The following is a 25,810-nucleotide window of genomic DNA, read 5'->3' as shown; positions in this document are numbered from 1 at the left end:
CACTACAAGAAAACATGGATTAGGTGACGACATTTTATGTGACGCCTATAAATTCATCACATTTTAGTATAATAGGTGAGGAATTTAAAAAATGCGTCACATACATACTACTGTGGGATACAAAACAATTTTGGAATGTTGTTCGTCACATAGCAAGCCTAAATTCCTCACATATTTTGCCGCCCAATTGTTTTCACTTGGTGACGAAAAGCTTGGGTTCTTCACATAACCTAAGATTAGGTGACCTAGGTATGTGAGAAAAGTCAATTCATCACCATTTGTTTTACTAAAGGCAAAGGGAAAAAATTTAAAAAAACTAAAAACATAAAAACAAATCCCCAATTAGAACTCATCTATTCTACTTCCACCTCACTTCGTCTCTTAGTCTCTCAACTTTGCCGATGATGGATTGTTGGTAGCCATGACTGCATCGCGCTTTCGTCTTCCTCAAACCTCAGCTGCTTGCTCTTGTACTCTACTCTCTTTGATTTAAGAAAACCTAGTTTCTCAGCTATCATTTCTCCCAATTTCTTCTCAAAAGGTACTCAAATCTTTCTCTGTCTATTGAAATTACTGCACTTTTCTTGATTTCTCTCTTATAAATTTGTCTCAACTGTGAAAATTTGAAATTTTGCTTAAATGGGTCTATGTTATTCATTATTTTCCCAGATGGGTCTCTTTTGTTTTCTCCTACATTTGATAATTTAGCTCTTGTTCTTGTGTTTGTGTGTCTGTGTTTGTTGTTTTACTTTCATGCTTAGGATGGCCTTTGCCAGATGGTATTAAGGATGAATCAATCAAAGTGGGTTACACGATACAAGGTCATATATTTAGTGGTTCTTGAATCGATTTGCCTTTTAGTTAAGTTGATGATGATACTTTATCTATGTTTACAAGTTATGATGAACAAATTTTTGAAATATCAGCACAACGCAAGTTTAATATATATATATATATATATGGTCCTTACTTGATATTAGATGCATTGTCTTAGAGATTTTTCTTGCATTGTTATGGAGTAGGTTTTTCGCTTAGTGTGAGACAGACCAAAATCTTCTTATTCAAGTGTTATTTAAGTAAGAGGGATTGACCAGTTGATGAACTTTGTTGGGGAAAAGTCTGATGGTATGTTTTTGAAATGTAAAATGATATTTATGAGAGCATTTAGAATATGGAGCATGATTTTTGTCGACTAATTAGTACTATTAGATTATATGAGGTCACTGATGTTGCATATTGATGCTGCATATGTCTATTACACGATATGGGGTGACTGATGTTGCATATGTATATTAGACAATATAAGGTGGCTGACGCTGCTAGATTTTATGTTTCCTCTTTCCATGGGATTCTATATTAAGTCTAATCCCTTAATTTGAGGAAGATTGACATCTAGATGACTTGTTGATAGTTGGTTGCTAGCTACTTGTTGTACTCCCTTAATTTAAGGAGTGACAACTTTAGGGTTTATCGGGTTAGTAGGATTTGCCAAGGTAGGGTTGCTTGTAACCTTCTACCTCATTATATATCCCCCTCGTACATTCAATCAATCTATGAAAAATACATTCAAACAAACATAAAATTTCCACAGGTACACATTTGTCTTTTAAAGTTAATATAGGGATGGGAGTGGAGTATTTTTCAAGTAGAACTTATAGAATCTGTAAGAGTATTATGTGAAAACACAAATATCATCAGCTTATAAAAATGCAGGGGAACACCTGTTTAGTTTCTTTTGTGTCTTGCAAAAAATTTGAAATATCTCGTTTCATTGTTCGAAGAATGGTTACTTTCTTCTTTAGCTCTTGTTCTTGTGTTTATGTGTCTGTGTATTTGGAATTGCTTTCATGCTTGGGATGACCTCTGTATTTGTTTATTTCATCTGTCAATGTTTATTGAATTGTTGCCATGGGATTTGAAAAGACTTTCATTGTACTTGTTGTTTTTTTAATCTTCAAGAAGTGTTGGATTTGTTACTTAATAATAGGGTTAACGTGGCACCAAGCGGATATGGTTCCTTGTGAGCAACTTACATTGACCATGTTCACTGTCGCATGGTGTTCAATAATACAATTCCATGTGTAAGTGGCAGTGAACCCTTCCATTTAAGTCTTTCTCCATGTTTAGGAAAAAGGTTTGGTAGTTGCCTTTTCTTTATCTCATGATTTGGAGGATCACATATTTTGGAGAGGATATTAAACTACTTGTTTATAGTGTATATTTTTCTTAGTTTAGAGAAACAAGATATGTTTTGGTAATGTTTTTAAACAATTTTTCTGTTGTAAATGTACCAAACACTTTCTGAAAAAGCTGTTCAGCATAACACCTTGTGCAGAGTCCCCAATTTTAGGCTACATATATGAGAGAATATAACGTAGAAGTTTTTTAATTTCTCAACATTTTGTTTTATATTAAATGATCAAATGCATGCTTGCAAGATGTTGCTATCAAATATGTTGTTAATTAGTTTCCCATGAGAATAGACTAACTTATTTGTCTTCGTGTACAAGGTGAAGATGAAGAGTTAAAGATCAACTGGAGAAAAGTGGGTACAACCAGCTTGTTCGAATTTGGGTTTGTCGGCCCTGTTGGCCACCTCTGGTAAGGAATTTTTTTTTGGTGGAATAGATCATTCTAAGTATGTGCAGAGAAACCCCGAAGTAGAAATCTCACTCGTGTTATTAGGGTAGAAGATTTTTCTATTTTTGTTGTTTAATTAAATTTTAGGATGATGCCATCGACATAGCCCATAAGATCATGACTAGAATATAGGCTAACCACAGCGGATGGTTAGTCCCATCTAGTTTGATGTTCACAATAGTAGTCATGTAGGAAGACATATTTGCAGTAGGGACTGCACGTGAGGGGTTAATCTGGGACATGATGGGTAGAAAAAAAAATAACTTCTGTCGTTGGACTTGTAGGGCTCGGAGTACGATAAAGAACTAGAGAATCACAGAAGATTATAAAAGTAGAAACTCGCAGGAAACTAAAAACAATGAACAAGGTTTTCTTCAATGGTTTTGCATACCCTTAATAATGTAGGGTGCTATGTATTTATAATTCAAGACAGATTACATCAGGGTTTTGAAAATCCTATTTACAAGCTACAATTCAAAATTCAAAATCACCACCAGATTAAAAGGTGGAAGTTGTTGATACACAAAATCGGCGAGGACTTTGGTACAACAGAAAGTGTGAAGTTTGTGACCTTCGCTAGGTTGCTCTGGTCATTAGTGTGGATAAGTATGTAAATGAATAGAGACAGAGAAGCAAATAACATAAGATGTATCGTGGTTCACCTCAAGTTGAGGATACGTCCATACTGGTGTTGATTCTGTTTCACTATGTAAATGTGTGGATTACAATGGACAAGCAAGGGAGCTCTCTGTGTGCGGCCCTTTATGCTTCCCTTTGTTGTCTCCCCCCCTTAAGTGAGTGTGAGGGAGCCCTTTTATAGAATAAGGGTTTCCTCCCTTCTTACATGAATCATGGGCTAAGTAATGAAGCCCAAATACTGAAGCCCAATATATGGTATAACAGGAGTCCCCCAAGTCTTCAGTCAAGAGAGTCTTTTGGCTGGAGACTTCAAATTCAATCCATGTGCGGGCCGAAGTGACTAGATGTCGTCTAGAACTAGTACTCGACTTAAGACGGTGCTTAACGTGAAGCAATACTCAGCTAGAGGTAGCATACGTTGCAAGGCTGCTCGTCTAGAGGCAATGCTCGCGGCGAGGCGGTTGCTCGGCTGGAGGCGATGCTCATTGCGAGGCGGCTCGGCTTGTGGCGTTCTTCATTGTGAGTATGCACTCGACGTCAGCGTGAGCTCATTATGAGTTAACTTTTGACATGACTCGGGTCCGCTTGTCGAGTTCGCATATTGGGTATATGTGTCGGATCCGCGGATCGGGTCCACAAGTCAGGTCTTTGAGTCGGGGCCATACGTAGGGTTTTTCAGTTGGGTCCACAAATTGGGTCCGTGAGTTGGGGTTCGAGCTCAAGGGTGTCCAAGTTTGACGGTGTCTATCTCGTAAGTGCCCGAATGAATGGGTGTCCAAGCTCGCGGGTGTCTAAGCACATAGGTGTCCAAATGAGCGAGTGTCCGAGGAAGTGGGTGTCCGGTCAGACAAGAGATTACTGTTTAGACTAAATCTTTGTCACCATAAGAATGTGGCTTATCGATCTATAAGTTGGTAGGCTTCTTTAATTAGTGACAATGTTGATCAATAGAGCTAGTTGCTCAATAATTCTTGACAATAAATGACAGTATAAGTATGAACGCATAATGAATAAATCAAATCGACAAAGTTTGTCAAGGCAAAAAATTGTACTATGTGCCTACTATAAATAAATAATTTATTAAGTTGTGTGGTAAATCCCATGTTGCATAAGTGACATAGTTAAAGGCATCACATATCACTAGGCAATGAATAAATATTTGCACAAGTAATTGACTATGTAAATTCGTGTGATCACTAGTGAAATACGAGTTACAAATTTGAAAGGCATTCCAAGCATGGTAGCGTGTAGCAAAAGGAACGTGTAAATATATATAACTTGGTATATTGTACCGTGCCATGAATCACCAAAGTTATGTCACCTTAACATTCAAATAAATAAGAAGTGTAATTTGGTCAGACTTGCTACGTGTTATGGGAAATAGTCAGGTGATAAACCATTAATAATAATGTAAAACATATTATTATAACATGTCCTCTCTTTCATTTAGACAATCATGTTGGCGTTTCCACTATTTTTGTCAAAAAGCAACGCCTGCTGTTCCACTTGATACTTTTCAAAAAGCAGTTTCTCCTTTCAAAATGATGATAAGGTGATAAGGGTCTCGTGGTGCAAATATAATAGTAATAAAATAATGATAGTAATAATAATAGTATTTGATGTGACCCGGTATAATAAGCACACAGCAGTAGTCATGTAGCCTTAATATAATGACAATGGGGACGCACTGTTTATATATATATATATATATATATATATATATATATATTGTGATGTGCCGCACTATGTATACACAGATCATAAAAACAAATAATATATTGCTAATTGTGCACTAAAATATAAGTGTGATATAAGTGATGTGGTCTCCTGTTAAAGAATATACACAGTTGTAAAGCAAACGCTGCAGTAACAAGACCAACACAAAATAATAATAAATTATTAAATAATAAACTAGTTAATGAATTAGAAGAAGACTTATCTTTTTCGTTGGTTTTCCACTGGTAGTCGTGGCTAGTTTGCAGCACCTTCGTCGATTCTCGACAAATTTTCCCAAACTGGCTTCACCTGGGTTGAGTGGGGAACTGACAGTCCGAGTCCCCCGATTCTAGGATAGCGGTGGTGTTGCAAGGAGACGGAGCGAAAGCCCCCAATTGCGCATGGCGGCCGCAAGAGAAATTTCCAACGGTGCGACGACTGTGGTTTTGTATGAGTTTCGTAGATCGGTCCATTTCACCCAAATCACAGTCGTGAGAGGGAAGTGGAGTTGTGGTGGTGGATGCCTCGTGGTTGAGGCTACGGTGCCGAGTGAGATGTGGATGTTGTAAGGGCTAATGATGCTGGTCAATTACAGCGTTGGTGCTTTGGCTGGATTGATGATCAAGATTGTTACTTGTATTATTGCCCGCTTTAGGCTTTTGTGGTTGTTCTTGGACTTTGGCCTCCAACTCCTCAACTTTTGATTTGAGTTGATTGATGTACGCCACGGCATCGGCAAGCAAAGAGGACCTGTCCATTTTGGACACATTGGGAATAACTGACCGGAGGACACATAATCTGTGGTTGAGTTTCTCCCTCCTCTGTTTCTCGGCCTCAACGTGGTTTGACAATTGTGATTGTCTACTTGCAGCTCTATTGTTTGATGACCTTCCTCGGTTTTTTGATCGAGTCTTGCTCTTAGTATTCTTGGAGGTGAAATTACCAACGGAGTAAGAAGGTGATTCTGGTACGGTGGACAATGGTGAGGTTGTGAGGGTTTCACGGTGATGAGATGAAAAATTGAAAGAGAACTGACATAGCTTTTCGTGTCAATTCCCACAGACGGTGCCAAATGTTGATGCACAAAATCGACGAGGACTTTGGTACAACAGAAAGTGTGAAGTTTGTGACCTTCGTTAGATTGCTCTGGTCATTATTGTGGATAAGTATGTAAATGAATAGAGACAGGAAAACAAATAACACAAGATGTATCGTGATTCACCTCAAGTTGAGGCTACGTCCACACTGGTGTTGATTCTGTTTCACTATGTAAATGTGTGGATTACAATGAACAAGCAAGGGAGCTCTCTGTGTGCTGCTTTTTATGCTTCCCTTTGTTGTCTCCCCCCCCCCCCTTAAGTGAGTGTGAGGGAGACCTTTTATAGAATAAGGGTTTCCTCCCCTCTTACATAAATCATGGGCTAAGTAATGAAGCCCAAATACTGAAGCCCAATATATGGTACAACAAAAGCTAATCACAGTAATTTTTGAAAAACAAATATTCAAAAATATAAAACCTATCCAACATAGAACTGTTGACCGAGTAACAACTTAAGAGTTTCTTTTGGATGAGGAGTCAGGACTTAGTCTTACAGTTGATATATATTTCTAAATTAGGGTTTACAATGTGGGTGTGAATACTTAGATGGCATGCTTTATTTTAAAAAAAAAAAAAAAAATTATTGTAGTTAGATGGATTCGAATGCTTGATGGTCTGCTTTCTTTGTTTTAACATCTTCCTGATCTTGAATTTCCAGTTATATGAAATTCATCTTTGCTATATTATATGCCTATCTTTGCTTTCTTTGTTTTATTGACATTCATCTTTGCTATATTATATGCCTATCTTAACAAAAAAATTTAAATTTTTATGGCAACCTATTAGAATATATCAAAGTTTGCGCCTAATACTAGTATTGAAGTGATCTAAATTTATGGATAGACAATGAATTCATTGTCGAAATCGCCCTAGTTCCGAGTATAGAAAAGGGGTCCAATCATTCATTGACATTGCTTGTCACCATGTGAACCAGAATAATCAGATACTATGTCCTTGTAAAGTTTGTCATAACATATTTTTTCACTCAATTGAAGATGTTCATCTCCATTTATTGAATTCTGGTATGGACATGAATTATGATATATGGATAAATCTTGGTGAGCATATTAATCAAGTGCAAGGAAAGCCTTCAATGTCTACGAACAATGAGCTGATCAATAATTCTAATGTCAACATGTTTAATATGATGGATGATGCATTTGGAAGAATGCATGATGATGATGATGATGATTAAGATACAATGGGGGTCCAAGATACCATGTGGGGCAGAGATATGACCAATGCTCTTAGGGTAGATGCTAATACTTATGATATGTTGCTTCGTGAAGCTCAAAAGGAACTATACCCTGGATACAATCAATATACAGTTTTGTCTTATGTTGTGGAGTTAATTCACAACAAAGTTGATAATCACATGACAAACAAGGCCATTGATAAGATGCTAGCAATGATGAAGAAGATGTGTCTCAAACCAAACAGTGTTCTCGAATCGTTCCATGAGTGCAAGAAGATATTGAAAAGTCTTGGATTGGGGTGTGAAAATATACATGCTTGCTATTATGATCAGTGGATTGTTCTATAAAGAACATGAAAAGAAAGATAGATGTCCAGTTTGTAATGAGCCAAAGTATAAAGATAGTCATTATGAGGAAAGAAAAAAGGTTCCAAGAAAAGTGTTACGATATTTTCCACTTAAACCCAGGCTACAAAGGTTGTTCATGTCGAGACATACAAGTCAAGACATGAGGTGGCACAAGGAAAAAGAGTTAATGATCCGAACATAATTAGACATCCAACAGACTCTATCACATGGAAAGAATTTGACCAAATGTACCCTGATTTTGCTCAAGACCCACAAAATGTCAGATTGGGCCTTGCAAGTCACGGGTTTACTCTATTTTCAAATATAAGTAAGTTGTACAGTATGTAGCTAGTTGTTATATTTCCATATAATTTGCCCTCTTGGAAATGCATGAAAAAACCATTCTCTTTTTAACCTTGTTAATTCCTGGGCCAAAAGCAATTGGAAATGAGATTGATGTCTATGTGTGCCCATTAGTTAAGGAATTGTGGAAAAATGGCTTTCAAACTCAAGATAAGATGACTGGGAGTACATTTAATTTGCGTGGAGCTATTATGTGGACCATTAATGATTTTCTCACTTACGGAAATTTATCAGGTTGGAGCACTCACGGTCAGTTAGCATGTCCGGTGTGCAATGAGAATGGATCATACACCAAGTTGAGAAGTAAGTATTGTCATATTGGACATTGTCACTATTTACCTATAAATCATTCATGGCGCAAAAATACTCAACTGTTTAATGGTCGTCAAGAGATGCCACGAGAATTCTCAGGCGATGATATACTTGATCAATTTGATTAGCTTGTACCCTGTAAGTTTGATAAACATGATAGCAATAAGGATAGGAAGAGGAAGCGGAATGCTGAAGAATTAAATTGGACAAGGAAGAGTACTTTTTTCGAGTTGGAATACTGGTCCAAATTAAAGATTAGGCATAATCTTGAAGTTATGCATATTGAGAAAAATATATTTGATTATTTAATCGGGACATTGCTGAATATGAGGAAGTCAAAGGATACCCTTAAGGCGATGATGGATTTACAAGACATTAATATCAGGGAAAGTTTGCATTTGAAACTAAATGCAAGTAATATATTTGATAAGCCTTTGGCTCAGTATGTATTCAAGTCATCTGAGCGTAAAGATTTCTTGCACTGGTTGAAATCAATTAAATTTCCAGATGGTTATGCAGCATATATATCTCATAAAGTTAGTGTGGATGAAGAAAGGTGTTTGGTTTGAAGAGCCATGATTGTCATAAGTTGATGCAACGTGTGCTTCCAGTGGGAGTTAGAAAACATTTGAAAAAGCAAATATATGGCCCACATATTGAGTTGTCAAGTTTCTTCCAACAAATATGGGCAAAGACACTGATTGTATCTGATCTTGATAAGTTGGAAGAAGACATTATCCTCATATTGTGCAAACTAGAGAAAATATTCCCGCCTGCATTCTTTATTCCCATGGTTCACTTAACAATACTTAACAATGCACTTACCACATGAAGCAAAATTGGCAGGACCAGTCGAATACCGATGGATGTATCCTGTAGAAAGGTAAAATGCCATCAGGTTTACTTTAATTGCATTAAGTGTGTCTTTCTACATACTGATAATTGTTCATTTACTAGACTGTTGGGCTCGTACAAGAAATTTGTACGTAACAAAGCTCGCCCTGAAAGCTTTATTGTGGAAGCACGCTTGGCGTACAAGTCCTCAACTTTTGCTCAATGTATTTGTGTGATGTTAAGACTCCATTCACTCGACCAGAAAGAAACGATGACGGTTGTGATCCCAATGTGTTGCTCTCAGTGTTTGCACAAAAAACACGTCCATTTGGAGCTCATGTATTGGTTGGACTTTCAAGGGAAGATATAGAAGTGACATATTGATATATCTTAGACAATTGTGAAGAAATAGAAGCCTTCAAGAGGTATGCGATAGTAATGGTTTTACATATATTGAAATTGTGGAAATTTTAAGTTTGTTTGAATGTATTTTTTTCATAGATTGATTGAATGCGCAAGGGGGGATATATAATGAGATAGAAGGTTACAAGCAACCATACCTTGGCAAATCCTACTAACCCGGTAAACCATAAGGTTGTCACTCCTTAAATTAAGGGAGTGCAACAAGTAGCTAGCACACAACTATCAATAAGTCATCTAGATGCCAATCTTCCTCAAATGAAGGGACTAGACTTAATAGAGAATCTCATGGAAAGATGGAACATAAAATCTAGCAGCATTAGTCACCTCATATTGTCTAATATCCATATGCAGCATCAGTTACCCTATATCGTCTAATATCCATATGCAACATCAGTCATATGTAGTATCAGTCACCCTATATTGTCTAATAGAAATATTTATAATTCTACAACTTTAACTTATATATATATTTTTTATGTATGCAGTGAGCATATCCAGATTTTGGAAAGAGATAATCATGTCAATGTACAACTGAGACATAAACAGTTGTTTCTTGAATGGTTTAGGCAGATGGCCACGTCATTGTATTATCAAGGACCTAGATTGGTGAGTGAAAATTTTTTTTCATTAGCCCAAAGTCCGGATCGATGTACTATCCAATACATAAGTTGTATTGTGAAGAACATTCGCTATTTGGTCGCACAAGTTGATCAAAATTGTACAACGCAGAACAGTGGGGTAATGACGCCATGGTCGCATAACGGTGAACCACGTAACTTCTATGGCAGATTGATTAATGTCATTAAAGTACAATTTATAAGAAGTTATAAGGTGATTCTTTTCAAATGTTAATGGTACAATATAGATACCAGAGGAAAAAAATTTATTCAGGATTATCATCTTACATCAGTCAATGTAAATAATTGCTGGTACGATAATGATCCATATGTGCTAGCTAGACAAGCACTTCAAGTATTTTACATTGATGACTTAAAGTTAGGTCATCCTTGGAAAGTTGTGCAGAAGATTCAACATAGGCATGTTTGGGATGTCCCTGAGAAAGATGATGATAATGTGGACCATGATAATGATGAAGACAATGATGATTATGTAGAAGAAAATGAAATTTTCATGAGACCAATCCTGAACGAGGATGATGAAGTTAATATTGAATTATCTAGAGATGATGTTGATTCTGAATCTTTTGATGCTAATGACAAAGAGGTGCGAAGAATGTTAGGGCTAGAGAAGGAGGAGGAGGAGGAGGAGGAGGACGGAGGAAGGGGTTGCAACTTGTGACACATATAGTGATTGATGATTATGGTGAGATCTGTACATTATAAATCAATATTTATATTCTCCAATAGTCTATTTGCTTATATATTTACTAATAGTCATATTATTTATAACAAATTAATGTTTATTATTATATGGTTATAATGATTTATCTATTATGTTAGTCTCTTACATATTATTATTTTTTTTTTTAAATTTATTAGATGACAACTCCTACTCAACGAGGAAAGAGGGTGAAACGGGTGAGGGATGCCCCACCTCCACCTCTGCCACCACCACCTCTTCTGCCACCTCTGCCACCACCACCTCCTCCACCACCTGTTTCTTCACCGGAACAGCTAGCAGACATAAGCTTAGGTATTTGAGAAAGGCTACTTACAATTCTTTCAACATTTTTATTTTGGAGTTGATCTTTTAATGCTATTTTAAACAAGTTATAAAATTAATCAAACGCATATATTCTTTTTAATTTTTAGAGACAAATTTTAATTTTAATGCCAAAAAGATGACACGTGGAAAGTCATGTGGGAAAGGCCTCCACGATATTTTGGAGGCAAATAATGGGAAGAAGAAGCCAGTCATATTTGATTTCAAACTTCAAGTTCCAAGTGATTTGGTAGTATCAAGTTTTTTCACTACCGAGATAGGGAATATTATTCGGACTCACTCGCCAGTTTGCTACAAGAAATGGATGAAGGTCCTATCTTCATAAAAGAGGACACTGCGGAATAAGTTGCTTGTGAGTTTGATTTTAATTTAGTTTGTTCATAATAATTTCAAGCACTCACTTATATATATATATATATATATATATGATTGATAATATAGGTATTATTTGTGGTGGACTTATCTCATCCAAAGATAATTGAATATGTTGATAAGAAGATGGCGAAGTTGTACTATGTGTTTAGGCACCGGTTGTATAAGTACTACTTGTCATGTGGAACACCTGCAAGAGGACAAGCTAATCTACCAAATGATCGGATATGGAATGAGAGACCTAAGAGTCACTGGGACTGGCTATGCGATAATGTTTACACTACTACACACTTTTTGGTATACATTCTATACATCATTTTCTAATATATGTCCAAGTTAGATGCCAACTTTTTCTTATATTGTTGAACAACAATTTTTTTATCGCAGGTTGATTTTGTAATAAATGGAATGAGCATAGAACAATGCTTTTATATATATATTAAAAGTTAATATATAAGCATATATTAACTTTTATATGTATTTATTGGTATTAATATATATAAGCTTGTGATAAATAATCGAATGCAGGGCTTGTGATAAATAAGCTATACTTCTTCACTAGTGAGCTTATATAATAAATATACACCAACCTGAAATGTAGAACTAAAAGCAATGAATAGCCTAATAAATGCAAACAAGGTCTGCATTAGCAGAGCTCATTATATATATATATATATAATGAAGAGCTTGTACATGTATGTTATTGATAAATAAGCTTTGCTTCTTCACAAGGTTTTACATGTATTTTATTGGTATTTGACATAATCAAATGTAGACCTTGCTTGCATTTATTAGGCTATTCATTGTTTTTAGTTCTACATTTTAGGTTGGTAAAATTTGAGAACGTCTACAAGAGAACGAGAGCAAAAATCATTGGACATTGTGTTTATGAAAATTAGATTCTAATTGATTGGAGAAGATGTTAGATAGTGGTATTCTATTGCATTCAAACAAATATGTACAACTCAAATATATGAATATGTATAAGTTTAGGAGGTAGGAGCTTCCCAAATTGTACACCTTTACAATACTAACTCTTCATTTGCTTGTTATGTACCACTTGTGTAATGTAGGAGCTTTCAAAGCAAAATGCTAATAATAGGAAGAAATTGAAGTATCACCACAAAGGAGGAGCAAGGCCATTCATCCAACATGCTAGGACAACTCACAAGTTAATGAAACTAAAGTACTTATAATACTTATTAGCACTCTCACGTTTGTATCTTCATTATTAAACAGAAAGTAGATTCATTATCAGTGATTGACAATTGGGGTGCTCTTCACAAAGATAAGAATGGCCAGTGGATCAATGATGTTGCTCGAGAAAAATATGTAAGTCATTCATAGGCCACTCATTTTTTGTCATTTCAAATGCACTGGAGATTAAAATTTTACAATTAACAAGACACAACTTAAGAAACACAGTTGAAATGAACATACAAAATTGACACGATACTATTGGTTTGTCCTACCAATATATCTTATGCTAACTTTGTGTTTGTTACTTGTTGAGAAAAACATTATATGTGCCTAGTCCAATTTAATCCATAGTCAAATAGAAACTACAAATCATGTTTACATACAGGTTTTGCATGGTGATTTGCTTCTGCATCAGATAAGGATAACATACAAGTGGTCAAGTTGTGTTTTCTTAAGCATATTATAGCTAAAATGTTTGGAATGAAAGAAACTAAATTGTTTCTATTTAATTATGAAAGGATAACATGAAGAAAATAAAGGATGAAATGAGGGAGAAACTGATCTAAGAAGCACATGAAGGTACACCATCAGATTCCGTACATGTGCCATTGGATGATGAGTTTGGAATCATGGCTGAAAACCTCGAGAAGAAGGGAAAATCAATTAATGGTGTAAGTGTTTTTCCTCTTACGGATACCTCTGGTTGTATTTCTTCTATGGCATCAAGTTTCGAGTTAACTGATATGAGATCTCAGATCAAGCTTTTGTCAGATGGTTTCCTCAAATTGCAACAAGAGAATGAACAATTGAGAGCTCAATTGAATTTATGTAATGATGATGAAAATTTGTTCACAAAAGTCAAGGCATTTATTGCTACAAGTTAGGAGAAGACCAAAAACTCTATAGAATCTGATGGTAATATTTCAGAGGGTGAAAATACTTATCCTAAGCTGGAAGAACATGATTTGGAAAAGGAATGATGTCCATGTTGTGTCTTTTGCGGTTAGTTTCAAGTATGCAGATGGTACCACTCTTCTGTTAGCATATGGAACACCTTTTTTGCTAATTAGCACCTAAATGTGCCTTGGACTTGTCATTTGTTAGTACCCAAGATGTCTATATATAAATGTTACTACTCTTGATTGTTCTAGCTTAGACTGCTCTTTTGTTGGTACCTCAAGCTGTCGTTTGTTAGGCACCTCAAGCTATCTTTTGTTAGGCACCTCAAACTCTTTTAAACTTCTATTTTGAGATAGGTCACCATGACATTAATTTTTGGGATGTACATTTGGTGAATGTATTCGACTTATGTGTTTTAATCGTCCATTAATGAAAATGTGAAGTATTACCTTATAATTGTTATGAACTACAATTATAGATTACGAAACAGGAAAAACAATTAGTTCGTCGTTATTATTTCTAAAAAGGTATTTGATTGAAACATATATGATGTAAGTTGCACCACATATCAAAGGAATATGTGACCTTTTCAGCGTCGCTTAGTGTAAACTGTATCATCTAGTATCATATTGGATGACTACAAAATCATCATTTATAAACCTGATACGAGACGAAAAAATAGGTCACTTAATTTTGTATTTGATGATGTATAATTCATCACACATATTGTTATTAAGTGACATAATTCGTCACACATATGGTTAATTTGTGATGTATAATTCGTCACACATATTGTTATTAAGTGACAAATGTTGTGTCACGTATACTGAAAAAATGTGGCGAAAATAAAATTCGTCACATGGACTATAGGTGATGCTGTATAGGTGACGCAATTGGTGACGCTAGAATTTCGTCACATATAGTCAAATGTGACAAATTTTCTTGTTTATGTGACGAATGTCTGTCGCCACCTAAGTCATGTTTTCTTGTAGTTCCAACTTTTAATTCTCTGATCTTCAAAAAACCAATCATCATATTTGGGATCATCCTCTGCAAGGGCTTTAATGGACCCACAAAGATATTCCATCTTCTTCCTTCCAGCAATATGAATTTGAATAACAGGAGCCCATAAAACATAGTTCTTCTCATCCAAAACAATCTTAATGTTGAAGCTTTAATTGTCCAACTGAATCATGATCGAAGCGGTAGTAGAAATGATTTAGTTGTTCTCGGCAGACATCTTTCATGAAGAATAGGAAACCTATGTAGCGGTAAAGGTACACAGGGTAGCAACAACACACGTTGCTCACTGGAATTCGAGGTAGAAGATTGGGACACAGCAACAACTTCACGTTGCTCGCTGTTCGTCAGAGGCACCACGGTGGTGCTGGGCACGACACAGTAACAAACCCTATTAGGGTTCGAAACTTTCTTTCCCTTTTTTACGACTTGGCTTTGGTGCCAAGAAAAGAATGCTTTGAATATGTTCATTGTATTCTTCTCATTTTAAGGTATATATAATCATGTACAATCATACTACAATAAGGAAAGAATAATTACAATCAATCTACAATCTAAACTAGGAAACCGAATATTATAGGAATTCCAGAATTATTGGGAAAATATTATACAAGTTAACATAAAGAAAGCTAAAGTACAAGCACACTAATTCAATGTTTGTCAACAATTCATCAGAAGTTCAAAGAAAACATCCGTATGCTCCTATTCATAGGTTGGATAGAATTCAAAAAATTGGAAAATGATCTACTATGTCATAGGAAAATAGAAAACTCAAACTTCACTGACCATATGGATTTAAGCTGTACTAAAGATGGTACAAGCACAATTGTTCATGATAAAGTAAAAGATGCCTACTCTTTAGGAGATAAAGATGCTTCAAAACTTTCTACAGCTAAGCATGGACTTTCAAATCCCAAATTGAAAGAACCAACCTATGAGGATGTTGTTAACCAAAAATGCACTCGGTTGACGTCAGATGTAGTTTCTGATATTAGGAAAGAAACTCCTACTTGTAACGATACCACCAGGACTCCTGCTACCGATGATGCGATTCTTAATGATGTTGAACAAGATCAACCTATGTTTAACATCAAAAAGGAGTCTCCCACCCCACAACCACTTCCTGGAACAGGTATTGATGCAATTTTTTGAGTTTATTAAGCAATATATCATGAAATGAGTAACATTTTTCTGAAGATATAGTAGATGAGGATTTAATTTTGTTTTTGTTATTTCTCTTCAAAATACAGGGGATGCATGTTTTTCTGGTGACTTGTTTGGGAATGATGGAACAAACAGGTTTTTAGGTAAATGGTGCAAGCGGAATCTGAATAAGGGATCAGAATCAAGGCAAAACTCAAGTGCAGATTCTAGTAATTTAATTGATGTAGGAGCTGACGGAAGAGGTGGTAGAATCAAAGTTCATAGATCACTGAATCATTCAACAGTGATGGGTTCATGTGCTTGTTTTCATTCTATTTGTTCACATCTCAAAATATTTGTACCTACTCAAGAGTGATTCATTCGATGTTGTTGGAAATGTTAAGCATGTAGATATGTTTACTTTTGCAGGACAATAAGGAGAATGCATCGGGGACAAAGCGGTTCAAGTCAGGGTCTATGACAAACAGTGTTCAATCCCAAGGGTGCTTGCAAATAGAACACTTCGTTGGGAGGGATGGTAGATGATCAAGCATTCAAAGGTACGTCTACTTATGGGTTTGCAATGTTGAGATGTATGATTCTGTTGTGGAGGCTGGGAGTTAGGAGAGAAAGCAAAAGTTCATATGTTATGCTTTGTCCATGTGAATTGTGAAGAGTAACAAATGATTGAAGCAAATGACATTTTCTACTTCTTGTTTATGAAGAGCCATTTTGTTGTACTATATATAATTTATATTATTGGCTACTATTTTTGTTGGTCGAAATATTATTGGCTACTATAGAGGTTTAGGAAAGAAATGTCTTTGTACAAAGTTGAGAGTTCACGAAGTCACATATCATTTTTCACAAGTAAGCGGTTAATTAGTTGAATTTCAATCGTTGTTACTCTCTTCTTATGCTAAGAAGAGGAAAACTCCATATTTCTTACAAAGCGTTTGCAAGAATGAAACAAATGTGTTGGATTTTGGTATGCCATACCTAAAAAATCAATTATTGGATTAACCCGAGGTTATTTATTGCATACTCATTTTTCGTTTAAGCTGAGTAAATGTGCTATTGATGCCATTTGGTTTGAAACAACTAATGAATGTTAAAGAGGTTTGTAGCTTAAATAATTGAGAACGTTTACCTTTATAACTTAAAACGGAACTTTCGAATTCGATTCTTCACTCTGCATTATAGAATGAGAGTGGCTTATACCAATGTTTGTCTTGTTGTACATTAAAAAAAAATAGATAAGCCAATCGGAAAAAATATATACGGGAATTTAAACTAATAGAAATTTAAGTAATTTGGAAAACCATTAGATGAAATCTAAGGGCTAAAACGAAGACAGCAATTTTGCAAAAATCTGAAATAAAGTAAAGAGTGAGGGGCATTTCTGTAGTTTTACATTTAACCATCATCCCTGTTTTCATCTTATTCCCGATCCGTTGTCAGAAAAATAGAAATTAAAAAATTAAAAACCATCCCGCTTAATTCGCTTAATTTTTAAAATTTCGCTCCATTTTCCCGAGAAAATATGAGAGAGGGATACACGCCGAAACCCCATTGAAAGGTTAGAGAGTAGGGAGTCGATAGAGAATGGTGCATTGCGGCGGCGACGGCGACGGCTTTACCAAAACCATTTGCTCACTCTGCTGCAAAGACTTCGATCCCGTTGTCGAGGACCTCCAAGTCATCTCAATCTGCGGCCATGTCTTCCACGAACTCTGGTCTCTCTCTCTCTCCCTCTCCCTCCTCTGTATTTATGCAATTTCATTTTTCTATCTCTAATTTCTATGTTTGGTTGGAACCAAGTGCTTAAACGCTGCGTTTTGTGTGCAAAACCCTAGTCTGCAAGAGTCGTTCGGGTACTATGCGAACAAGAAGAGGAACAGTTGCCCGGTGTGCAAACAGAGTTGCAACCTAAACGACGTCGTCCGGGTTTATTTTCAATGGGCGGATCCGAATCTCAGTCAGGGTCAGAATCAGAGGTCGAGTGGCCAATGCGAGGAAGACTCCGAGGCGCTGCGGCAAGAGGTGAGGAGGTTGGAGGCCGTGGCGCTAGGGCTTGCTTCGGATTTGGAGCTCAAGGAGAAGGAGCTCAAATTGGTCAAAGAAGAGGTATTGTAGTTTACTCGATTCACATTTGCTTGGTTTGGTTCCTGAGAAAATATGGAACACCCCAAAAAAATTCGAGTTTTTCTATTTGATTTTGATTTGCATATTTTGGGTAGTCCTTTTTTGATTTTATTCTTTTAGTGTTGGGAATTTGAGAAAGGAATTAAGCAAAACAAGTATAACTCGAGTGCTGAATTTGGTTGAGGATACGAAGAGTTGTCGAAAAGCCCAATTGGCTTTTGGGTGGAACCTCAATCTGAATAATAAGAAAGTTTCGAACTTTAGTTTCTGGAATACTTTCTGTTTTAGCAAAACAGACACCTTCGATATAAGCTTAGACCCTTCACTGCAAAGAAAATCAAGAGAAGGTGGTGAGGTTATGATTGATTTCTTTGCCAAGGAAAGGAAGGGATTTGGAGGAGGAGAAGGGGGGGGGGGGGGGGGGGGGGGTGGTTAATAGAAATATCTAAACTTTGGATTGGATATGCAGTGATTTGTTTCGTGCAAGATTATAAGAGCTTGCTTTGCCCTTGCGTGTTTTTTACGTTGCAAGTCTTCTTTCAGCTTTGTCAATCCAAGGTGCAGGCAAAGATAGAAGTTGCATTAAAGAATGAAGCCTTGAAACAGCGTACATCTGCGCAACAGCAGCTTCAAATGAAATCTGAGGTAAACTAATAGCTGTCTTATACTTTAAAATAATGCTCATTATTTACAAGAAAAAGAAGCTGATGAAGTCTTGGTTAAATTTTTCGTAGGAATGTGATAAATTGACTTTGGAGAGTTTAAGGTTGCGAGAAAGAAATAAGGCATTGGACAAAGAGCTTGCAGTGGTCAAATTGTGAGTATTTTTGCATTATCAACAAGTAATTTCCTAATGGTTATTACTATCTTGTTTGAGAAAGATTTGACATATGACTTCCCTCAACCCCCCACATGCTTCGCTCCTTGAGCCAACGCCCTAGGGCTAGTATAGGTTGTTACATCTCTCGGTTACATGTTTCCTTTTCTGCTCCTAACCTGGTTATGTGTTGCAATCCAGGGTATCTGACCTAGATCTGGATAAAGAGGATGTCTCAAAGCTTGCCACTTTTGGTGATGGGGCCAACAACAAAGACACAATAGATGTTTTAAGCATTTCCCTTGCAATGTCTAATAGGTCAGCCATTTAAATCTTATCTTAAACTACAGTTAATTTAATGGATGGAGAAAACAGTTAGACATTTTCTGTAGTGTTTCTATCTCAAATAACATTTAAGCATTGTCTCTTCATTTCCATTATGTGTGCTTTGTTGTCACTCTCATGTTTTAGTATGTTTTTATTGTGACACCTACTTCTCATAGGAGTTGCAAGGAATGGATGAACAAATGTGTTCTTCTTGAACGAAAAGAAGCTCGTTACAGTAAAAAACTAGAGAAGGCTAAAAGAAAGATAATAAGTGGAAGGTGAGTTTGTAAGGAGACGATCTTAAGTGAATCTCATTTGATTAGTTTGTTCCTGATTTGTGAGTTTTTTGGTCATATCAGACGAAGGCACAAGATTTGGAGACTGCTGTTTGAAAGTAAAGAGTACTGAACTTTTGAAGGCTTTAAAAGCTTTAAGAAAGCTTCAAAGAAAGCTGGAGGTGAATGAGTTATTCAGAATGGTTTAAATTTCAAGTCTAATTCACTCTCTCAACAATTCATCAAAAGATAAAAAATAAAAATAAAAACATTCGGATGATCCCCCGTATACCCTAACTAGAACTGGAAGCTTGCAAAATTATCATATAGGAAAATAGAAAACTACAATTTCACTAACATATGACTGTAATTTGTACTAAAGATTGCACATGTATCAGTGCTAATGGTAATGTAAGAGATGCTTATTCTTTAATGGATGACAATGCTTCAAAGTATTTCCACAACCATGCATGTACCTTCAAATCCCAATTTGAAAAAACAAACCTGTGAAGATGTTGCTAAGCATAAGTGTTCTTGGTTAATGTCAGTGGCAGCTGATGAAACAAAGAAAGAAACTTCAGTCCATGGGCTAAGGAATCTGGCTGAGTCACTGGGTTTATCAACTGGTACATGTAATGATGCTGCCAAGACTGCAGCTTCTGATATTGCTGAAGTTGTGATTATTGACGACGATGAACAAGTTCAACCAATGCTGAACATCAAAAAGGAATGTTGTGTTCCACAACCACTTCCCAGACCAGGTATATTATAGATGCATTTTGGGTTTAGTTGGGCAATACATCATGAAATGAGTTACATTTACCTGAAGAACATTAGAAGATGAAAATTAAACTTTGCTTTGGTTTCCTTTTTAAAAATGCAGGGGATGTGTGTTTTTCTAGTGGCTTGCTCGGCCCTGATGGCACAAACAGGTATTTAGGTAAATGGTGCAAGCGGAGGCATAAGAATGGATCGGCAATAACGCAAGATCCAATACCTATGAGCTGATGGAAGAGGAGGTAGAATCAAAGTTCTGAAATCTCCTAATCAATTATGATAGCAGGTTTATGTGCTGGTGTTAGCTCGATTAATTTTTGCCTAAAATGCTTTTTCAGACCAATAGCATCTATTCTTAATCAGATAACCTATTCTTTTTTGCCAGAGTTAATCAGCTTTCCTTTTACAAGCGTTAAGAATGTAGGTCTGTTTTACTTTTGCAGGATTAAAAGAACTAATTCACTTGAAAACAAAGAGGTGCCGGTACAGATCCAAAGACAGATTGCAGGACTAAGAGAACTAATTCACTTGGAAAAAGAACAGTTGCAATTTGTTTCTTGAGTTGAAAATGTAGTGTCTTTGTACAAAGGTCCTCCCAGTCTGCATGTGGTGTATTTTGGGGCAGTTGCATCTTCAATTTTGCAGACAAACATGTCGACGAATTTTGACTGAAATTTTTCCTTTTCTCTTGCTCTCTCCTGTGGTCTTAAGACTAGTTTTAAACATTAATGTAAATTCTATCTTCATGCATGAGTGAGAAATTAAGTTTCCATGTGATTGCAATTGCATACATGAATTATGTATGATAGGGGCTTGTGGCATTAGCTATTTATGTTTTTTAATTATTTTATTTGAAATTTTGGCTATGGACAATTATGCGCGTCATATTTTACTGTAAAAAGTACTTGGTTCCTTACACTTTCTTTCAGACGAATCAAAATTCGACATACGTTCTTGCTCGACGGTAAGGAAAGATTTTTCTTTGGTTTACGCAGGCCTGGTTGGGAATAGTAGAGACGATGCATGAATTTCTTACAACCTTGGATTGCTTTGTCAGGGAAACTGATACTGACATCGGATAAATTCAACAATTTTGACGTTACTTTCGTTCGAATTGAAAATTTAGAGAACAAATATTGAAATTGTTGCTGGGTCAAGGTGGGGTGAAACAAAGGGGCTAGCCTCTGCCGTAGTTGGAATGCTCAAAGCAAAGATACAGCCCGCTGTTTCTGGAGTTTTTATTGGACATCCTAATTGTAATTGTGGGCGGCCACAACAAAAGCATATATAAACGGGGGGTTGCGGTTTTGGAATTTGGAAGGGATTTTGTCTAGTTGTCTGGGAGTATCGAAGACTATGGGGTGCGTTTGTTGCATCGGACTGTTCCGAACTGAACTAGTAGCAGGGACTAAGCTGAACTGGCTTAGACTAGATTAAGCTGGACTAGCTTAGTAAAGCGTTTGATGCAGTGTCCGACTAAGAAGTAGGATAATTAAAACTGTTACTAGTTTGATGTTTGCTTAGATTAGAACTACATTATTGTTCTATTTTAATTGCTTTTTATATTAAAGATATTATTAACATTAATAATTGGATTAGTGTGAGACTCGATAAAAATATAAAAACCAAATTTTCTTGCCAATGAAAGAAACATACATGATTCAAGATGCGTTTGTTGTACCGGACTATCTCGGATTAAACTAACTTTTGGGACTAAGTTAGACTGACTTGGCTTAGACTAAACTGGATAAGAATAGTGGAGTGTTTAGAGTTCAAATACTTCTTTTGTCATTCATTAATTCATTTTACTATTATTAATACACCTTTTTTATCTTTAAAAAAAAACAAAAAAAACAAAATACAACTATTTTTATTTGACTCTTTCTCCCCTGTCTCTCTCTTTTCTTCATTCATTTGCTTTGGTTCTTCACGTCCATATTCGCTCCCAGTAAAACTCAAATCAGAAATAATAAAACCCACATTTTTTTTCTTCTTTGCATTTGCTTTCTCTTGAATTCAAACCTATATTTTTCTTCTTTTAATTTACTTACTTTCTCTTCAAATCAAACCCTGAAAAATCCCCCATTTTTTTTTTCAATTTGTAGAGGCTTCGTCGGATCGTCGGATCTGCAAATTCATTTCAATCGACCTCTCCAAATCAACATCAATCGATCTTACAGAAGAAAGAGACAAACTTGCTGGCACATCTTCCTGGCGAAGCTCTTGGCAAACTCAAGTAGGGCGCGACGGTTGGTGCAGGATCTGGAAGAAGAAGCAAGTTGAGGAAGACAAAGACAAAGTGAGTTGAGGAAGACGAAGACCAAGCAGACGAAGCGAAGCGATGGTCTTAGCAATCCCATCCTTTTTGGGAAGTCTTGCTAAGACCGGTTAGTGAAGAGTTTAGTCGGCACAAGTCCGACGTAGTCCATTAAACACAATCCTAGCTCGCACCAAACACAAGATTAATATTCTTAGTAAGCCAGTCCAATCCAATGATACTTAGTGAGTGCAAACAAACACGCCCTGGTTTTCTTTGCCGTTAGTTTTTTTTTATACACCGATATGTTTAAAGTAAGAGAGGAGAGAAATTAATGAGTTTCAAACTCGTCATCTATGTGATTTAAACCTAAAACTTTTCATTTATAAATGAAAATGAATATTATTAAACTGTAAAATCTTTAGCTAAAAACACAAAAATAAAAAAAATAGAGGATACTCTGGAGCATTCTATACTCCAAAGCATCTATTTTCACCTCATGTATACTTTATTTTTCTTTTCTAATCATTGGATTAAACAAATCAAAAGAAAATTAAGAAGTAGACGCGTGCCCACATGAGCAAACCACAAAGTACTAAAACACAATTAACCTTCTCTTTATTCTAATTGTTAGGCAATTAAACGAGAATACGATTGAAATTGATGGTTGAATAAATTTAGGATCAATTTCAGTATTTAACCATTGAATGCAATAAAATATAAATTTTAGTGTGTACCCTAAAGGCCCAGGATAAAAAATTTGGGACATTGGATTTCATTCTAACAATTTTGAGAATTCTTAGGTGCACATTAAAAGTGCACATTTGAGTTTAACATCTGAATAAGAATCATTACATCCCGTTAAATTTAAAATTGAACGGCTTTCATTCACATGTGTACTTTGATGTTCAAGAATGGATAGAGAATCCTTGGAATCTTTTCTACACGTTTGTAGTAGAATTTATGACTTATTTAAATATGCTTTGAATTCTCTTTCATGCATTTCATGGAATGGAGGGTTTGAGATTCATTGTTTTAATTGAGATTTAATGAATTTAGGGATATTCAAAGATTTTAAGTTATGATCTGAAATTCAATGTGTGAATAATCAAGATTTTAAGATAATTTATTAAAATCCTTAGAAATCTGGGTGTATTCAATTAAGATTTTAAGGAAGTTTATAACATTGCAGGTGTGATCTATTAGAATTTGAAAAAGTTGAGGAATTAGAGGAAATTAGAGATATTTCGTAGTTATTTAAAGAATCCACAAATCTCACCTCTCCTTATGAGATTTCGAGGGAATTTAGTCAAAATTTTACATTGAATCTCTACAAATCAATTAAACTCTTTAATAATTCATGAATTTGTAAATCTATTGAAATCCTTCAAATTCTCAGTTGAATATACTCCCTTATTGTCGTCATGCATAAAATGAATAGAGAAAATTATGGCGAGTTTTCGATAGAATTAACTTGTTATATAATGACCCTTATGTCATCATGCATAAAATGTCATTGTTACCTTCCTAGTATAAGGGCTCGTTTGAAAGTACTTTTAAAATGACTGAAAACGTTTTTAGTAAAATTCATTTTGGATTCCAAAAGCACTTTAAGTGTTTTTTGGAAAAAGAACCAAATATGTGGTTCTTGCAAGAAGCACATAAAGTGATTTTTTAGGATCCATTTAGATTTTTACTAAGGATTGGTTTTAAAAACATTTTGACTAAAAACTCATTCAGTCATTTTAAAAGCACTTCCAAATAAGCCCTAAGTCAGCACTGTCCACCGGACAAAAGGATCCCCATCCCTATTTTTTAAAGGAATGAAATTTTCATTCCCACTCCTATGTTGGCATTTTGAACCAAACAATGGAATGCATATTCTTAAAATATAGCTCTATTCCATTAATCAAGCCAACTCAGCGTCACAATATGGTAATTTCTTGTTTGTATATGAATCACGATGAGTTTTTTTTTTTTTTTTTTAATATCTTTATTAAATGCATTACAAATTGTGTTTTTCCTTGACATATCTTTTATTTGTCACAACTAAGATTCTATAATTTCATCATGTTTCTAAAGTTTAAGAACTATTGATGCCTTTGGTATTAAGGAGTGCTAGCAGCCTTCTCAAATTCATAGTAGAGATTTACAATCAAATCCACATAACAAAAATTAACTGAATTAAGACAATGTGGAAGTTAATTTTGAGTTTTATATTGTAAAATGATGACTTTTAAGTTTCAGGAAGGCAAAATGGAATAAAAGTCGAGTTTCAGGGGGCAAAGTGGAGCGAATTTTAAGTTTCAGATAGGGAAGTAGCAAACTTTTAGTTATAGGGGGCAAAATGAGACTAAAATTGAGTTTTATGGGATGTAGCTAAAAATAACCTTAAATTTATCACACCCCCCCCCCCCCCCCAAAATGCTACATGTATTCCATGAGCACATAAAACTAAAAAATTAATTTTTTTCCTGACAAACAAAATTTTTAATGGGTAAATTACACTGTACTCCCTCAGGTTTGGGTTCTATTACAATCGCATGCAACATCTTTAAAACATTTTATTTTCATACCTCACCTATTATTTTATTTCAATATAGTACCTTCGTTATATTTTACATCCATTGATCCGTTAAGAGCTGACGTGGCAGCCATCGTTGTGCCACATGGAAAAAAAATAATTTTTTATTCATTTAAAATATTATAATAATTTACCCTTTTAAAAAAATAATAATAATAAATAAAAAATAAAAAACCCAAATTGAAACTCACCTCCACACAACCCCCCACCCCTGCAAACAAACCCAGAAACCTTCCCCCCGGACCTACCTCCCTCTCCTTCCATCACCACCGTAGCCTTTCCCCATCACCATCGCAGCCCCCAAACCACTCCTCCCTCTTCACCTTCCCCACCCACCTTCTCCTTCCTCGACTCTCTCCGCCACTATTTAAATTAAAAATAAAAATAAAAATAAAAAACCAAACAAACCCAGAAACCCATCTTCTCCCTTCCCTCTCGACCCCCATCACTTTCACCGAGCCCAAACCCCCTCCAACTCCGATGCTCTTCACCGCCACCATGTCCAACCTTCTCCTCCTCACACTCCTTCTTTACCTACTCGCCTCAATGGGGCCCACTCCGACCACCCTCCTTTCTTTCTCCCTAGAGACCCACTCTCTTCACCGCTTGTTGGGGCCCAATCGGGACTCCCAAACCCCGTCACATAACCCTTCACATCAAATCTGAAACAAACCCACTAACCCATAAACCAAATCAGAAAGACGCTAAAAAAAATTGCAAGTAAATGCAAAATAACGAGAA

General features: G+C 35.8%; 2 protein-coding genes and 1 long non-coding RNA gene across 4 annotated transcripts; 2 read left to right on the top strand and 1 right to left on the bottom strand.

The window, feature by feature from the left end:
• Positions 1 to 523: 523 nt before the first annotated feature.
• Positions 524 to 6,758, bottom strand: LOC125469190. Its single transcript, XR_007251536.1, has 2 exons — positions 6,218 to 6,758; positions 524 to 6,141 (listed from the first exon to the last, which is right to left on the bottom strand). It is a non-coding gene; the product is annotated as an uncharacterized LOC125469190 (long non-coding RNA).
• A 4,310-nt stretch (positions 6,759 to 11,068) lies between these two features.
• Positions 11,069 to 11,577, top strand: LOC125469048 (arp2/3 complex-activating protein rickA-like). Its single transcript, XM_048565944.1, has 2 exons — positions 11,069 to 11,222; positions 11,342 to 11,577. Exons 1-2 carry the CDS (start codon positions 11,069 to 11,071, stop codon positions 11,575 to 11,577), a joined length of 390 nt encoding a protein of 129 aa, XP_048421901.1.
• Positions 11,578 to 17,353: 5,776 nt separating this feature from the next.
• Positions 17,354 to 21,005, top strand: LOC103933175. 2 transcript variants are annotated; one of them, XM_048565990.1, is made up of 10 exons: positions 17,354 to 17,623; positions 17,744 to 18,014; positions 18,576 to 18,677; positions 18,767 to 18,849; positions 19,051 to 19,167; positions 19,353 to 19,454; positions 19,536 to 19,633; positions 20,000 to 20,212; positions 20,335 to 20,470; positions 20,672 to 21,005. In XM_048565990.1, exons 1-7 carry the CDS (start codon positions 17,493 to 17,495, stop codon positions 19,582 to 19,584), a joined length of 855 nt encoding a protein of 284 aa, XP_048421947.1. In that variant the 5' UTR covers positions 17,354 to 17,492; the 3' UTR covers positions 19,585 to 19,633; positions 20,000 to 20,212; positions 20,335 to 20,470; positions 20,672 to 21,005. The 2 variants fall into 2 exon arrangements, with proteins under 2 accessions (XP_048421947.1, XP_048421948.1); XM_048565991.1 differs by having other exon boundaries at positions 20,335 to 20,514.
• The last annotated feature ends 4,805 nt before the right edge of the window (positions 21,006 to 25,810 follow it).

The sequence above is a fragment of a genome, unplaced genomic scaffold (assembly GCF_019419815.1).
Source record: "Pyrus x bretschneideri cultivar Hongxiangsu unplaced genomic scaffold, Pyrus_bretschneideri_v1 Contig40, whole genome shotgun sequence".
NCBI lineage: Eukaryota > Viridiplantae > Streptophyta > Magnoliopsida > Rosales > Rosaceae > Pyrus > Pyrus x bretschneideri.
This window is presented reverse-complemented; position numbering and strand designations above follow the sequence as displayed.